The sequence below is a fragment of the Corvus brachyrhynchos genome, unplaced genomic scaffold (genome assembly GCF_000691975.1).
Source record: "Corvus brachyrhynchos isolate BGI_N302 unplaced genomic scaffold, ASM69197v1 scaffold22, whole genome shotgun sequence".
Lineage (NCBI taxonomy): Eukaryota > Metazoa > Chordata > Aves > Passeriformes > Corvidae > Corvus > Corvus brachyrhynchos.
This window is the reverse complement of record NW_008238355.1, coordinates 6823313-6841836: the sequence shown is the minus strand read 5'-3', so window position 1 is coordinate 6841836 and position 18524 is coordinate 6823313. Positions and strand designations below refer to the sequence as shown.

The following is an 18524-nucleotide window of genomic DNA, read 5'->3' as shown; positions in this document are numbered from 1 at the left end:
TCCCTAATTATTGGATAATTTATGTGCATTCTATATATTTTAATTATTATCTCCTTTGTAAAGTATACCTTTCAAAAATCTTACAGTAACATACTAAGCTGCCTGTACTAGCACAGTGCAAAATTCCAGAAATGATGGGTACTACACTTCAGTAAACTAAAAAATTATATATGCTTGTGTTCCACAAGAAGTCTTCAACAACGAGGGTGAGATCACCTCCAGGTGTTTTTGATCCTAGTGCAAGACATAAGGGAGTGAAATGTCAGAAATTAGAAATGTTCTCTTACTGAAATAGTAGTTCTGTAAAAGCAGAAAGTCTGTGTTAATTGAAAAGAATGTATGACAATCAAGAAAATCACAGCTATTAAGAAATCGGAGGAATGCACAAAGCTTAAATTAGCAACGTAGAAAAGTACAAATAAGGACTGAGAAATACAGAGATGTTTTACTTGAGATTAAAAACATGAGCAAGGATATAAAAGAACAGCAATTAATAACAGAGAGGCAATAAGGAAAGACAAGATTAAATTGTGTTGCCTAAAAAATAAAACATAAGTATGTTTTATTTTCCAATACATCAGAAGCAAAGGAACCCCCAAAACAATATTGTTTTAATTGTCCAGAGATAATAGTTTATAGTGAATAGCTATTTCACTGAATGTTTCTTTTTGGAGAAAAAAGTCTAAATTAAATTTTCAGAGCATAGAGAGATGATAAATCATCTTCCTATTTATCTCTATTTTAAATAAGTTTAAATCAAAAAGATTGGAAGCACTGAAGACTTTTACAAGAGCTGGAAAGGGAACTGCTCTGTTGTTTTTAGCAGATGTTTGAACACTGGACAAGTTCCAGAAGACTGAAAGAAAACCCGCATAGTGTCATTATTTTAACAGGATAAGAAGTACTGCCCTAATAATGTCATCTACATCTTTTTATCTAGTGTAAAACAACTGATACAGGACTTAAACTAATTACTAATAGATTAATTAACTAGTAGTATACTCAATGGTGTTGGAAAAGTAAGCTTGCCAATACTGTAGTATTTTTTTCTGGCCCTCACTTTGGCTGTAAGTAATATACGCAGGATTATACAAGACACATAATGTAATACTGTACATTCAAAAAATGTATTTAAATTTAAGAGATTAAAAAGATACATGATACATAATACATTGATTTAAACTGTGATAATTATGAGGTCTGAAAATGTAAGCATGTATAAAAAATTAGAAGCAGGAAAATTATATTTACCCTTACAGCATATAGAAGAAATGAGCCTTGTTTCTAACCAGGTCTTCTACCATTTAATTCTTGGCCATAGGATGACCTAAAGCTTTCACCAAAGACATGGAAGAAAAGACCAGCACCTTCTAATGAGTGCTAGAGAAACGTGGAAAATGAGAAAGTGATGATGACGGCTGGTCTAAATTGAGAACTAAACCAGCCAGTCATTAATGGTGGAATAAGGAGACCCTTTATACCTTCTATATACCTTTTATATATCGCTTCACCACCAACTTTGAAAAACAGAAGCAGCAGCTCTGAAAGTGGGCTGGGCATCACACAGTGATGGACACATTACATGATAGTGAAGCTAACAAGTCCCAGCCCGGGTCAATAAATAAAGAAAGGAAAACTGACCTGGAACACACAGACACCCGTTTTCCTGTGCTTTCACTGAATACTGCTGCTACCTGACTGGTGTGTCCAGTTTGGATTCTAGAAGTTTGTAACATGAAGAAGGGTTTATAAGAAAACATGACTTAGACAGAACGATGCAAGAGGCTTACCTTCAGTTATCAAAAGGAATTAACTGTTTGGGCTACACGGGCAGAGAGAAGACAGTAGACAACTGGAGCAGTCTTCATACTAGCAATAAAATCTGTGACACCAAATGCTTAGAAATTGAAGCTAAAGGGGCTCAGAGAGCAAACAAGTGAAATTTTTTAATGGCAATGAATAATTAAAAGCATTTATGCTAAATTTAAGTGGATTTTGTGTCACTGAAAACTTTGAAAGCAATATTAATTGTATTTACGAAAATTACTGAAAGTTGAGCTGGAACTTTTGGAATCGAAGGACACAGGGAAGTCCTACAGACTTGGCTAAGTAAGGAGTCAGGCTAGAGGACACAATCACATCTGCTCACCTTATTAGTCTCACTTAAATATGAAGAAGTTAGAGAAAGTCTTTTAAGGACAGGGAATGGAATTTAATCACAGAAGTGAGGAGGACTCCTAGTAGATACAGTAATTTTTTTTCTTTATTATTATTTATCAGGGATAACAAGAAACATGTCAGGAAGAGAGAGAGAAGGTTTCAGTGAAGAGAAGCAAGTAAAGAATAGAAAAATCACTGGAATGAAGAAGGATCTCAGAACAAGTTAAAAACAAAAATTAGACCATCTGAAAATACAGAAGAATCCAAGAAGGGATGGCCAGCATCCCAGAATCCTGAAAGACAAGGCAAACAGTATTAAAAAAACATAGAGGCAAGTATTTTTAACTCTTTATTGACACAAAGAGAAGAATCTGCTAAGGACCAGAAAGAAAGAAATATCAGATGAGTCCTTAAGAAAACATACAGGAGAAAAAAACCCCTCCATGTCCTTCAATTTCTGATCAAGAAGTAATTAATTTCTGTAAGTTAAACACTAGAATAAATAAGCAGGGAAGAGGACAATATAAGCAAACCTCATCAACCTTGAGTACAAAGGTTTAAAAGGTTAAAAGGACTAGCATGTTGAATACTGAAAAGTATCCTGAATGCATTCATTTTGCAAAGGTACACAGGATGGACAAATACTAACGATATCAACAGATTATCAAACAGAATTAAGACTATTTGTCATTTTCCGGCAAAGGTGAGAACATCAGGGAAAATAGATGCTGGCTGCTTAGGAATGAGATGAGGAACAATACAGAAAAGATGAGCACTGAGCCTAATTTTCCTTAGAATATATCTCCAGAATAGGCAGCAATATGAACAATAACTGACTGTCACTGCATGTAAAAAAGGAATGATGCTGGATCAAAATAAATCTGAGAAAATAGAGAGGTACCTAGGTGAACTGCTAATATCATGCATGTTAAATGTGAGAACTATTGATAACTGGATTTAAAACAAATGGAAGACATTAGTATATTGGTGGAATTATCAAAGAATTTCTCTTTCACTCATTCCCCTCAAAGTCACTGTGCAAAATACAAACACATACACTTAAAAAAATAATTAAAACCCATACTATTTTCCTGTCATAGGATTCTCCACTGCTGTATGTTGTAGCTAGTGTGGATGCACATTCTTCCAGATACCACGGCTTTTTCCCACTTTCAGCTGTGCTGCTTATGGAGATTGTGTAGATGCTATTGGTGTAGCCATCACAGGAGCAGTGGTCTCGACTTCTTCCACCGTTTCCAGATGCCCAAACAAAGACTGAACCTAAGCCTCTTCGTCCCTGTTCGGAAACAGTACAAAAGACTTGATTAATAATTCTTCTTTTCTCCCTCAACTGCTTAATAGCCAGATCTTTTTCCCAAAAAAGACATCTAAGGAGAAGAAGAAAAAAGGAAAGGAAAGGGAAAGGGAAAAGGAAAAGGAAAAGGAAAAGGAAAAGGAAAAGACAACTTCCCTGAGAGGAATTTGAAATGAGAACAGGATTTAGCAGAACCAGACATTGGAAAACGTGAGAAAATGAGTGGTATGAAGACAGTAACTTTTATACACTGTTTGTTGGTCTGCATCTATGTTACCTGGATCTACCTAGAAAGTTGTGCTGAAAACTCAGAGGAAGAAGTAAAATACCATATTGGCTTTCTGGGTTGCAAACACACATTGCTGGCTTATGTCAGCCTCTCATCAACCAGCACCCCCAAGTCTGTCTTGAGTCCTTCTTGGCAAGACTGCTTTTGATCTGTTCATCCCACAGCTTGTATTGATATTGGAGATTGCCCTGACCCAGGTGCACCACCTGCAATTGGTCGTACTAAACCTCGTAAGATCCTCAGTGACCCATTTCTTGAGCACGTCCAGGTCCCTCTGGATGGCATTCCATCTTTCAGGTGTATCAACTGCACCCCTCAGCTTGGTGTCGTCTGCAAATTTGCTGAGGATGCAGTCAATCCCTTCATCTAGGTCATTAATGAAGACATTGGATAACATGGCATAACAATAATAACAATGTGGACTCCTGAGGTACATTTGTTGCTGATGTCCACTGGACTCTGAACCAATGACCACTGTCATCTGGATGTGAGTGTCCAACCACTTTCTTATCCAACAGCCCATTTATCAAATCCATCCCTCTCCAATTTAGAGAGAAGGATGTTGTGGGTGATGTGTCAAAGGCTTTACCGAAGTCCAGATAAATGACACCTGTAGCCCTTCCCTTGCCCACAGATGCAGTCACTCCATTACAGAAGGCCACTAGATTGGTCAGGCAGGATTTTCGCTTGGTGAAACCGTGCTGGCTCTCTCAAATCACCTCCCTGTCCTCAATGTGCCTTAGCATAGCTTCTAGGAGGATCTGCTCCATGATCTTCCCAGGCACAGAGGTGATGTTGACAGGTTGGGAGTTCCCAAAGTCCTTTATACCCTTTTTAAGGATGGGTACAATGTTTCCCTTTTTCCAGTTACCTGGGCCTTCACCAGACTGCCATGACTTCTCAAATATCATGGAGATAATTAGTGAGTTTAATAAAAGTATACTACCTGGAAAGACTTTTCAGCAAAATAAGTTAAATAGCAAATTCTCCTGGCTAGCGTTTACATAAAGCTATGTCTCTAAAATGCAAATTTTCATTTTAAAACATTTCAAGCAGAGAGAAAAATCCCAAGGTACCAAGTTTAATATACTATGAAATCCACATTCTCCAGACAGGATCACTCTGAATACTGCAATTTTTTCACTTCCTTTAGTTTATCTTAGCTAATGCACTAACAAAAAGATGAAAAATAGCAACATTTTCAGTGTGATGGGGTTTTTTTGTTTGTTTGGGGGTTTTGGGGTTTGTTTGTTTGTTTTAAGACAACCTTTATGGAGTCTTACAGCTCTCCTTCTCCATATTTTTAACCCTCACCAATTGAAAATTCCCTTTCCATCTGGAATTCTTGTTGTGGCTGCTTTTTCCCACTAGCAGGTTCCAGTTCAGAGCCTCCCAAAGCCAGTGGGATGGACTTCTCTTTCCTTCTTACGAAGAGGTCATCTCCCTTTGCATATCTTTACTTCTTATACCTCCATTCTGAAAACACAGACTAAAGGAAGGGTAATGGGAAAAATTATTTCATGCATATTCACCAATTTATTATACCAGCAGGTCAGGGAGACAGAAATTATACCTCTCTCTATACTTGTGGCCAATAGGAGGGAAGACTATGCTAAAAATATGCTGGTTCATTACTTTTTGATGTGTTTTTGCTTGATTTTTACTGGTTTTATTTTGGTTCCATCCCATCATCTCTTGAAATTAGATCATGCTTTCCAGCAGTAAGTATTATCTGCTTTCATCTTCTGTTTCCTTCATGGTAATGGTAATTCTTGGCTTGACCATCAATTCTGACATCCATTTCAGAATCATGTACAGATTCCTGTTTGGTCCTATACTTCCCTTAAAAAATACCTCTCTCCTACATAACCCTTCACCCAAAAAAGTTTATATATATATAGGCACGTAGAATACACAGAAAAAAGAATATCGTACAGTCACACTTCTACCTCCAGAACATGTTGAAATAGTCAATCAGAACCTTTCTTTAATGAATTTTCTCAGGTATCTGTTATTTGTAGAATTTGACACATTCTACATGTTTTTTCTTCTTCACATGCAGGTCTTGAAAGCAGTATTATGTAATTATATATGGCTAAACTGATACCCCATGGGAAATTCGGAATAACCACCAATACAATCAAGATAGAAGAAATGTGAATTCAAGGTAATCAAAAAAAAAAAAAGTTTTGTAAAAGAACTACTCAAGAAGATGCATACAAAAAAAATCCTACTAATAACAATCTGTCATTTTTCTGCTGTTGACAATAGATGGTTCTGTATGCAAACAGCAGTATAACATGATTTGTCCCATGCAATAAAAACATTTTCACTGCAGGGTATGACTGTATTATTAGCTTGTCTGCACAGAGAATGAGTCTCTATTTCCTTAGATGTATACCTATGCTGCTCTGCTAATAATGAACAACAAGCTGCAGAAACAGGTATTTGAATTCATTTTTGGTCACAGAATTGTGAAAACACGCCAATGGATGTTAGAAATTCTGCATTTATCATTTAAAAATGATAAACATCAATTTAGATTTTTAATAGTAAGGGCAGGGCTTTAAAAAAAATAGCCATTTGCACCTGGATTTACATTTTCATGCTAAGTTTTTTTGGTAAACAAATTATGGCAAATATTTCTTTAAAACTAATGTCTCCAGCGAATATGTAAAGGATCAATGTCTCTGTTATTGCAATAAAAAATAAGTACCAGGTGCATTGACCAATGGAAAAGAGCATTTTCTACCATATACAAAGGAAGAATTCCCATTCCTCCAATGCACTGTGCATATAAGAGCTCCGAAGTTCAAAGAAAATAATAGCATTACCTTCAGATCAGAAAACATGCTAGACATCTTGTTCCTAGAAGCTACTTGGCAAAGCAAATGGCACTCTTAAAAATAATTTAGAAAGTAACCATCCAAACTAATTTCAACAGGAAAATTCAGGAGATGTGTTCAGGAGATGTCTGGATCTGGCGCTGTGTGATAGAGATGGTTACAGTGGGTGGTAGGTGGACAGTTGGACTGGCTGATCTTGAAGGCCGCTTCCAACCTTGATGATTCTATGAACAGGACTAAAAGAATTTGTCAAGTATTTGTCAAATAAATCCTGGTTCACCATTTGGTTTCCAAACACTCTACTTTAATTCAGTAAACCGAAACATGCTTTGGAAAATATGAACTTGTTAATAACTATGCCCAACAAGTAAACAGAGCAAGAACATCAGCTGTTCTACTATATGTGAATGTCATTCCCAGTTGGTATCCTTTAAATAAAGACAGTTAAAAAACAGTTGGACTGTGTTACAAAGTTAAGATAAACACACATGCAAGGCACTGTATAGTTTTTACTGTTTGTCTAAGTCTATAATTTGTCATTTGCCAAGTGCCCAAGGGTACAAGACAAAAAGGCAAGCCTTGAGATGCCAAGAAGACACGCGTCATTTATTATTCAAAAGCAAAGGTGCATTTACAAATCATATGAACAGAACTTGAGCAAAACTAAGAGTTAGTAACTCTTCTATAGAGGAGGCATACACCAGGGTTGAATGGATGTGCAGTAAAGTATGCTCAAAGCTTGTCCCATGATTTTAAAATTTCATTCCCTCTCCCTCTAGGCACAGGAGTTGCTTCTGCTCTTCCCTTTGCAATGATAGCTAGGACTGCCTCTTATAAACTCTGCACAGTGTCCATAGTTTTGCACTTGTGCTTGTCAGTGCACTAAATCAGTGCATTATGCACTATGAAAGGTTCTCCTTTTGTTTGGTCTACTTTTTAAAATTGCATAAAATGTCACATTTAATTTTAAAAAACAAATCAGCTGTCCCATTATGCAAAAGAAGAAGTATTTCACTGATGACTGTGACTTGCTATTAACCCAGCCACAGTCCAATTTTCTAGCACATTTTCTGGACAAAGCCAGTGTGCGCTCAACAGACGGCTGACCTTAAATGAAATGGACTCAGGTCTTTCACAAAGAGGCCCCAAGGCAGAAATTGCACTTGAAAAAACATGAGAGAAGAATCTCAGGGCATTCTGGCTTTTTTTTCTGCTAGTGCCTCTTTTTCCTTGGTCAGCAAGTTGCAAGCAGGTAAGTGATACAAAAGCTCCTTTTTGTTTTTTCCAGTTCACCAGCATGGACAGGTTAAGTCTGCCAAGAATCAGAGCCAGTATGAACATGCTCATAATGACATCTGCAGAATTTCCTTATACTATTCAAGAAACATCCCCTGCTCCAAGTGTGTGTGTTTGTGTATGCACCACATCTTTATGAGTGAATGCCTTAGCAGTACTGGCAGGCACCTTTACAAGGCAGAGGTCTTCACACACTCATCTAAAGACAACCAGCAGTCCCACACACTTTAAGTTGCTTACAGCACTCTTCCATCTAATAAAAACAGTTTCCACCTACAAGATGTAGTATGAGCCAGTGGAGTAAGTTTAAATCACACTATTTTATAAACTTTAGACTCTACATTCATTCACTGCTTTACAAGTCAAGTTGCCTTAATCCAGCCTGTGAATCCTGACTATTACCTGCTCAGGAATCGAGTGCCCCAATAACCCTACCTGCCTATGGAAGGAGGGTTACTGTCCTGATAGAAGTGATCAAATTTACAAAGGAACAAGGAAGAAAATGTGAAGGAGCAGGAAAGGCAGAGGACAGAACCGCTTACTTGGAGTAATTAAGAGTTACAGAGGTGGCAGCCAGGGAGAGGTAATTTGGCACCGATATGCTGGAAATTGCACACTGATGAGCAGAAAACAAACCATGAAAGTACAAAATGGAGAGAGAAGGGACACTCTATCCGCACCTAGAGCCTAAACATTTAATTTCCTATATTTTCCCTAATACTGTTCTAAAATTACTTAATGTTTCCAAGAACAAAAACTACTGCCAGAAAGTGAAATTAATCCATAAGTGGAAGCTGGAAAAAGTAGCCCATGGTATGACCTCTTCCTTAAAAACTAATTCCTAAAGAGGAAATGTTCATAACTGAATGTGCAGAACAGAGGCCACTATTCTGGAGCCCTGAAAAACCTACTATGCAGACATGGTTTTTAGGTGCAGCATAGTAAAATCACTGTAGGGCCAGGCATAAAGGATCACAGCATCCTGAGAAATGCACCTGTGAGACACAGCATCTCCTTTCTTCCAGTTTCTGCTGATTTCTGTACTCTCTAGGATGTGGATGCTGCTGCCCTGTACACAGCAATGCCAAGCTGTTCACTGTCAGCATTTTGCTTTTGACCAGTAGCTCCCGCTGAATTTCTACCAGACCATTTAACCTCTACTCTGGGAATGAAACACAGTCTCAACATCCTTAAGGCACAACATCCTCAAAACTCTTTTGTAGACTGCACAGCACTGAACTTGAAAGCAGGCATTCTCCAAAAACAGATAATGGTAGGCTGAGAGTCCAAGTCAACTATTCTGAAGTGCTACCAGAAGACAGCCAAACGGATTTTTTTTTTAAACAATCTTCTTTGATATTAAAAGCAAAAATTCATGAATAAAAGGAGAAAATTCTCAAGCCAATAATTCTGTTGAGGTATCCATGCTCTCAGAAAAATTCATGTTTGTGCATCAATTTATTAAAAATGCACACCTATGGTATCACTAAGGAAATAAGTAATGAGCCAAACAGATGTGCATAAATGATGCATGGCTGAGGGAATGGACAAAAATGGTCACCTGTGTTTTTATATTAGCAGTTATATTTTTACTCTTAAGAAAACTAGGAAGTAAAGAAAATATTTCCTGTTGCTGGAACCCAGCAACATGTATACACACATAATATATATACAATGCAAAAATATATCACTACTCAAAAAAAGCAGTGATTACCTCATATTGTTGGAAAGGGAAGTGGTTGCTATGAAAGGTTACTGGCTACTTCTGAAATAGATCCCTAATTAAGAAAATGAAAGACAAAATAATTAACCATGACTTAAAAAAAGGAAAAAAATGTATTTTGTTATCTCTTAGGGTATGATACCTTTGAAATATTGAAGTGATAAAGCATTCTAATGTGTGTATAAAAAACCACCGTATTGAATCACCACAAGCACCCATGTATAAGCACACTAATTATCGGGGTATATCAGTGGAACAATTCAGTGTGTAGGCTTCATATGGTGTATTTTTGCTTTACTCTTCACACGAAGAACGGTTTAAACAGTTCTAAGACATTCCCCACAGAGCTATAATTAGTGCCAAAGTGCAACCAAAAGAACTGTTGGCTGAAACCTGAAATATGAACATGTGCAAAACTGGAAGGAATTTCTCATTTACCTAAACAAAACAGCCCGCTCAAAGACTGCATGAATCACAGTTCTGGTTCAGGCTCTCTCTCTATAGTATCATAACTATTGTTACCAGGATAAAACAAGTTATCAACACAAGAGCTTGCTTCGCCAAAATTTCTGTTGTACAAAGGGTTTCTAGTTAATCAGAGCTGAAATTGTCCCTGCATGCAAAGCCAAAATAAACAGGCAGTGCACAGGAAAGCTATCAGTGTGAGAACTCGATATGGGATCAATGTTACACACAAACACCCATTACATGGGATGGGTTCAGGCAGTTCTCACTGCCTTTATACTACTATCTGATTAATCACTCTAGAAAGGAGCCCAGGGCCACTAGATCCACACAGCTGTTGTTTCACTACTTACATCAGACTCTTCCTTGTGGAAAACTTCAGGTTTAGAGATGTCTGTTGAACCTTGGGGTTTAACCAAAATAACCTTTTATTTTCTGCAAATTTAGCTCTTTTCTGTAGATAATCAGGAAAATATGGCTGCTTCACAGCTACTTTTGCAGGCTGAGGACTGAAGTAATAGCTTTGAGCAGTTTGTCTCCCATAGCATTCATTTAAGACACAACGTACAGGCTGTGTGAAAAGTCATTGCCCTCACAGTTTTGTGCCTTAAACTGTTAATTCTCTGCACAGAAAACTTTTGACACCAAACTTCCTGTGATTTCCATTCTAGAAATCTAATTTTTCCTACATGACATATAGAAATACATAGATACTACTGTTGTTCAAATATATGAGCGAAGTGGATGTGGTGTGCTCAAACAAAGAAACCAGATTCATGTTTCAAAAAGGCAGGCCCGGAAATCTATATACTTCAGCGTATGGAAATAGATTAATTTGCCAAAGCTGCTTTTCAGTATTGTTTTTTCAAATTAAGATTACTCCACAAAAAGAATGGTGTGGGGTTTTTTTTTTGTGTTCAATATATCACCTGTTTTAGGCTGGGCATCCAAAACCAGAGGCATTTTGGCAAGTCTAAAACCAGCAATGCTATTCTGGCTTGTTTCAACAGTTTCCATGCATGTGTGAGACGGGATGAGGTAACCAAACAGTTTTGGTTTCCAGTACACTTTGTGACATTGTAAGAAAAATGGACATTTTGGGTATATTTTCCTGTAACTCTAATTACAAATTTTCCCATCTTTCAGGATTTTTGTATTTCATTGAATGCAGTGTAAGAACATGTCTGATATATTATTTCTTTTTCTACATTTTTTTGGTACTACATGCTGACTATCCATGAAAAAGCTCATTTTTCACAGAAAGCAAAGGAGAGCAATTTGAAGGTTAGCTTTGTGTGAGGAGGAAATGGTTGGAAACCAGGAGATTGGTGAGGAGAGAGAAAAGTAAGTTGGTTTTAGAATTGTTTTTGCTCAGAGACCAACCCTGCACCTGGGAGATGTTAGAAAATACTCAGTGTGAGAGAATTCACGTAGTTCTGTTTGCTTTGGGTTGTTTTCTGTCTGCTGAAGAAGAAATGAAATTTTCTCAGAGTAGATAACAGGATGTTGTTAAAGACTTAAAAGCATTCTTCCCATAGGCTGGGGGCCTCTTTGTAAGGGGGGGAAGGACGATAAGAAGTTCTGAGATTGTAAAACACAGCCCAGTGAAGATTCATGCATGCTCCAGGCTCTTTGATATGTAACGAAGGGCTCAGGCCCTGATAAAATGAGGTTAGCAATGTATATATACAACTTTGTTTCTTTGTATTCCTCCAGGCAGTGACATGATGGAATAAATCTATTCTTTGTACTTCAGATGTGGGTCGTGGTCGTCTTGGTGTTAGCTGCATATATTTGGTTCACACACTTTGTTCATATATTTCCCAAACAAAATAAAGTGCATAGCATCAAAGTTCATCCAGGTATCACTGAGCCTAAATATTATTTCATTCACTGGAAGGCAAGATCCCAAATTCTACTTTGTTAGAATGTGAAAAGTTGCTAACTATGTGCAAACAGTAGAGCAAAGGATTACTATTATTAGCTTAATGATGTGTTAAGATTATCACCTAAACTCGTTTTTTCTGGAAAATCCCTGTCTGAAGAAAAGGACATCGTATCAAGTGTAAAGCACATCTGCAAAGTCATTAAGGCATCTGAGATACATGTATCAATCAAATGCAAGGTAGTAAGACCTAGAAATTAAGCCTATTGGTAAGGAATACAGGTAGCTGGACAAACTTTCGCAAAGCGGTGGCTTGGGAAGTCTAGGGCTATGGAAGATAATCAGCTGGGAATGAGCTGCCCTAAAACAGTCTGCTCATTGGATTGGTAAGTAAGGTCTGTATGAACATGTCCAGGGAATACGGAAGCAGTATTGTGCATGTGTAGAGAATGCTAAAACTTGCATGCCCCATTCTGGTATCCACACTTGAAATAATAATGCCAGAAAACAGAACGTGTTTCAGAAAGAACCAGAAGAATGAAATTTGGAAATTCTGAGAGAAGGAAACTGGATATTCAAAACATCACTGTTAAGATTGTAGAACAGATTTTAAAGGACAGTAAGGTGCACTTGCATTATTGGACAAAAGCTTAAAATGCAACACACACTCTAGAATTTCAGATAAACCTGTTAAGTTTTTGCCTGGTAACTTATTTTATGTAGAGAAATGTATTAGAACCAGTCTGTCTGGCAAGATGTGATGAGCCCTACAAGAAATCAGTACTGAAACAAAAGAAAGTGAACATTTTTATAACAGCAAGGTGGGAGTGGAAATGATTGTACTGGAAGTAATATAGGCTCTGCTGGATAAACATAGGGGTCAAGGAAGTTATGAGTAGAGTATTTTAAGGATGAGCTGGGGAAACAAAGTTATTAGGTGATTTTGACCTAAAAGAGAAAGAGCATTTTAGTGAATCTAGTAATCACGATCACCTGCACCCAAGAAAATAATTCTGTCTGGAAGATGTGGAGAAGCACTACTCTAACGAGCAAGGAGATGGACAGACCAGTCTTTAAGTGATCAGTGAGTGTGGCATATCTATCACATCTAAATGAAGTTTGAAAGGAGACTCTGCTCTAAAAATATATCAGAAACAAAAATGGAGGGAGGAAAGGTATTTAAGATGAGGCACAATTTATGCCCAGGAACAAAGAGGCAGAAAACTGCACATGAGAAAACCCTGTTGTAACTTAGAAGAAAACCTCTAACCAATAGAATAATGTTGGCCATGAAATGTTTTCCCAACAGAATATGAGGGGAAAAAAATTCTGATTTGTTCTAGAATACAAAATGATCAATGTATTTAAAGGGCACAGTCCCTGTGGTGGTAGAGCGCTGTACTGGATGACCTACGCTGTCATTTCCTGTCTTACATCCTATGTTCCAATTCAATTTATCCAAGAGATCACTTGGTCAAAATCTGTAATGACTTACATGTGGAGTTTTCTAACATCATAAGATGCACCATAAATACAGCAAAAGAGGCATTTTACAGCAGACAGGAAAGTAAGAAACTTAGATGGGTAAGCTATAAGCTTACAATAAGCTTATTATTTGTAATATTATTATATAACAATAAGCTATATTATTTTCAATTGTGAAGATTGCTACTGCCTTGCAAAGACATGGACATAAGATTTCAGTTAAGACTGGCTCTTCCCAAAAGATGTAGAGAAACCAGAAAATAATAGATGGATCAGCAAAACAGGGATATTGATGAAGCAATAACCAGATGAAGTTCTGCTGATTGGGCTTATGACAAAAAGCAGGAAGAAATACAATGATAAAATACTGAAGGACTTTTTCAAGCTCTGTTATGTAATCAGCATCCACCTCTAGTACAGAGCCAATCAAAGTTTAACTCAGTGTGTTGAAGCATATATATATACAAAATCACATGTTCAGACTTTATATCACAGATGCAACTAGGATACACAGTATATATGCAAATCATACAATAGATAAATGCCAGGACTTAACACTAGATTAAATCAGCATACTGGAAGTCATGTCTTCTGAGACCATTCCCAAGCACAGCACTAATTCCTCTGATTGATCTTCAACAAGTAATTTTTTGCCAACTAATTGGAAACATGCAGGAAGTCTCGTGCATGTAAAAGATGTCCACATATGATCACAGACACGCATAAACACAGGTATGTGTTATTTAGACTCAAAAAACAGCTGTACAAGGTGAAAAAGCACAATACACAGTTTTAAAAACCATTAAAAAACCCCTCTGTGTATCACTTTAAATGTACTAAAAACCAGCCATTTTGACACATCTGACTAGAAGTCTTCCTGCTGTAGCTTCTACCTTTGATTTCTGTAATGCAATTCTCCGGCAAAGTAAAAGAGAACAACTTCTCTTTCTGTAGACAACACATCCTACTCAGAATGATGCAGACACATGATGACAGGACAAGAAAATTTAATAGAAACATCTGTGGTAGAACACAGGGAGCAAACGTTTGCCTAAACACTTGCAAATGAGGAGCAATCTCTTCCACTTTCAGAGCAGAAACATATAGTAATGACGATGATGATAATAATAAATGTGAAATCATTCTTCTTGATTTCTCTTTTTCTTCCCTTTTCTCCCTCACTCTTGCATGTGGGTAGGAGGCTTGTTTAGTGATTGTAAGAGAGCCTTTCTGCTCCCAGCAAGCACTTTGAACATATACTCTGCAGCCAAAGTTGTTGAAGCGAGAGAGATGAGAAGGGGCAGTGATGATGGGAGGGAAGGCACCAAGCTGAGCTTGCACAAGAGGTTCAGCCACACAGCATCTGGTCATTAATGTCCATCAAATATTTTGGCTTGAGTCCAGCTTGCTAAACAGAGTGGTGTCACGGAAATAAGATGAAGGTCCCTGTGCCAAAAGTTTCCATGCAGATTTCCCTTCCTCTCCACCCTCTCTAGGTTATACTAAGGAAGACCCGACCAGTTGCTGATTTATATGTACTTCCTTACGTGTACTACAGAAACATAAAGCATGTGGTTGGTGAGACATTTGGAGAGTGAGATACCCAGCTCTTTGAAACCCTTCAACGTAAAACATCCACAGTGGTCACATATCCAGAACTTGACTATTAGGTCTTTGCCAAGCAGCAGTGAGAGAACAAGCCTGAATATCTGAAATGCTTTCCTCTCCAAATGATATTGACACTGATCCCAGAATAACAGGCTTATTTGTATGAATACAAATGAACTACCCTGATGCTGCATGGCAGAGCCATGAATCAGCAAGCTCAACTCCACCAAGTGCTTACAGCATTCTGCTTATTGACTGTGAGACACAGACAGGCATCTTAAAAACATTCTTAGATTTTATATTTATGAATCAAGGAAGGCTTTTGTGTTCTCCATTTTGTTCCAGACTCAGCACAGTCTTACTACATGATTTGGCCACAATCAAGTCATGCAATGCTAAGTCTGTTCTTGAGCGCAGGGTAAAATGTGACATTACATACCTAATCTTTCCTTGAATATGTTACTTTTGGATATACCACCATCTGTTTGATTTTTTTTTTCAGGCAAATTCTGCATGACTACAATGGATTTTTCCTTGATATTATTAGGTCTACAAGTTCTAATACATTAGTACTTAAAACACAAGCGTCTAGAGTTTTCCCCACTTACGGCTATTTTCAAGAAAAGGACCTTCTCTACTGAAAGCATGATATGAAGGGAATTCTATATTTCCACAGAAATTGCTTGATAGTAAAGTATCCAAGGCTTCTCTTTGAACTCAAGTATGTAAATTTAATAAAATTAAACCAAATGCCCTTAAAGATGATATAAAATCATAGACAGGTTTAAAAAATGGTTTCTTCTACCTTTACCTTGATCCTGGGCAGAATTTTTAAAGCATATTTAACTTATGGGTTCATTTCATGAACTTATTTATTCCTCAGTAGCCTTTCTTTAAATAGATTTGTCTATTTCAGTTCAAGGCATGTCTTGTCTCTGTGTAATTCTACAGAAAAATTGTGCAGTCATCTTTGTTATTTCCTGCAGGATTTGAAAGGTGTAATCATATTAGCAGCAGACGTAAAATAATAATAGTTGTGAAACACACAGCATAAGCTGTTAATTGGAATAATACATGCTTAAGATAAATCAGGTGCTTTTTCATGGAACCCAGTCTCTCAAGAAACTCAACAATGGATGGCAATTGGATCCATTTTGTTTTTTCCATCATGACTATAATAAATTTAAAGTAATAACTGAGTTTGTTTATGCTCTAATCAAAGTTATTATTCAGCACTACCTTCAATTTTCTTAATTAAATCAGCCAGACAAAATTTCTTTTTCAGATGTTTTTAAAAATTCTTGGCATTTTCCTTTGCTGTTCCATTTTAAAATTCTAATATACAATTGTGTGTGTACATGCACAATAAATTAAGAACATCAATCTTCAAACTTTGTGTTGATCTGAAAGGAGGTTTTGGCAAATCTTCCTGTACAGATGTGTCCAGTGTAACCCAAACTATTGTTGTATTCCATATCTACCTGTGCCCAAAGTTTTTACTGTCTCTTTGAGATCTGGTGGCCCGAAAAGGAACAGTGAGGTCAGGGTGTACGCTAGTCCTTTCTTAAGGCATTCTGGGGGCATTCTGGCAAAAGTGCTCTTTCTCTTTCTCTTTTGTTCCTGCTGGGTGAGCTGAGGTAGTGCAAGATAGACAGCAGCTGCACCACCATGCCAAGGAAAACAGAACAAGCCTCTCTCCATACAGTCACCCCAGCCTGCCAGCAATGCCCAGTCAAAGCAGGAGGGCATTGGAGTCCGAGTTGTCCATGCCTGCTGACTGCCATTTTTGCTGAGGAGAAGGTGAAGTCCCTCCATGAGTTCCAGCTGTTGACCCAGTTCCAGCCTCCAGGGATTCTAGGTTTTCTTTCTGTTTTGCTCTTGTTCCATGTTGGTTGTTATATATGGGGGCAGGAGGGTGATTTTTAATTGTGGAGGTTCGGTTGCTGTGCTGTTTTTTTCTCTTTGTGCTCTCTCTCCACCCCAGGTTGTCTGCAGAGGGTGCCATCTTGGGGGCAAGAGTTGTCTGCCATTTTCCCTTTGTCTCTCCACACACAGTCATCTATGTAGGGTGCCATCTTGAGGCAGGGTTTTTCTGCTGTTTCGTTTTTCTTTGTTTCTGGGGAGTCCATGAGGAATCCAAGAAATTCAGCAACATTATAACTACTGATTATCACCGTTATTTTTTCCCTGTTCCTGTTTCATTTTTTAGGAAACCGTTATTTTTTCACTTATATCTTCTTGCATTCATCTCTTCTTATTGGTGAATAGGGAGTGGATAAAATGAAAAGGGGAGGTAACTAATTTTGGAGTGTTCACCTTCTTAAATTGTCTTAAACCATGATACAATGTTACTTTAATTTGAACCACAGATGCTATCCTAGATGTTATATGGTTGTTGTTTGGTTCACTATTTCTGAAAAAGGAGAGTAAGGATCTGTACACAACATAATAAGCATTTTTGTCTGCCTATTATTACTGCACAATTATTGTGACTCCTTGGGGAAATCTATGTTTGGCTCAGGACTGTTGGGGTCCCTCCGCCCTGCCATGGAGCCCTGGGAGAGGGGCCCTGGGGGGGAGACACGGGGTTTCCCTGCCCCAGGTCAGTTTCATTCCCCATTGGTTGGTTTGGGTTCCCTGGTGTGGCCAAGGACCCTGGGGTCCCGTGACTGCGGAGTTCCTGAGCTGAGCCCCGGCCATGCGGCTGGAGAAATAAACATCTCTGAAACATCTACCACGAATCTGTCCATATATACTTTGTTTCCACGGGACTCCTGGTTTGAAATATGCTTGTTGCAGTAATCCCCGCTGCAACAGCTGAGTATGTAATCACAACCTTGAACAATGAGCCCATTTTTGGGATATTTTGTCAATAAATATCCCAAAGAAAACTCATATTTTCTTCTTCAATTTGCCTCATCCTTTAAAATGACACAGCTTATGACAGTTAAGGAAATATAGAAAAAGTACCTTTATCTGAATACAGAAAGACATGGTTTATTAAAAAGAAAGAGAACAGGTTCATCTTGAATTCTTGGTCTAGAAACAGCCCAACAGGGAAGGTCATAGTTCCAATGTGCATTTACAATCTTTCAGTTTATATTATATTTTAAAGAATGAAAATTAGAGGTTAACATTAAAAGTTTTGTATTTCTTATCAGTGTACTTTTATGTAAGTTTTTAAAAGAACTTCTACTTCCTGAGTAGAAATGAAGAAGCTTTTGTAGTCAGAGACAGATAAAACATCCAAATATACAGAAATATTTAGATCTATTCAACTTTTCATGGGCAACTTCAGGCAGAACAAAGTTTGATGAAATGACATAAAAATTAAATGATAAAGATAATAATTTGACTTGCACCAAATATGACTTCTATTATTTCTCAAAAAAATATACAAAATATTTTCTGCATTGCTATCAGAAAAAGCCTACCTCAGAAAATTAAATGCT

At 37.6% G+C, this 18524-nt stretch overlaps 1 protein-coding gene across 1 annotated transcript in view; it reads right to left on the bottom strand.

Annotated features, from left to right (window-relative positions):
- The window catches only part of PCSK5 (proprotein convertase subtilisin/kexin type 5), a 209562-nt gene that overhangs the window by 111379 nt on the left and 79659 nt on the right, over positions 1-18524 (bottom strand). Inside the window, 1 exon segment of the mRNA XM_017735342.1 lies at positions 3245-3457. Coding sequence (XP_017590831.1) covers positions 3245-3457 — 213 coding nt within the window.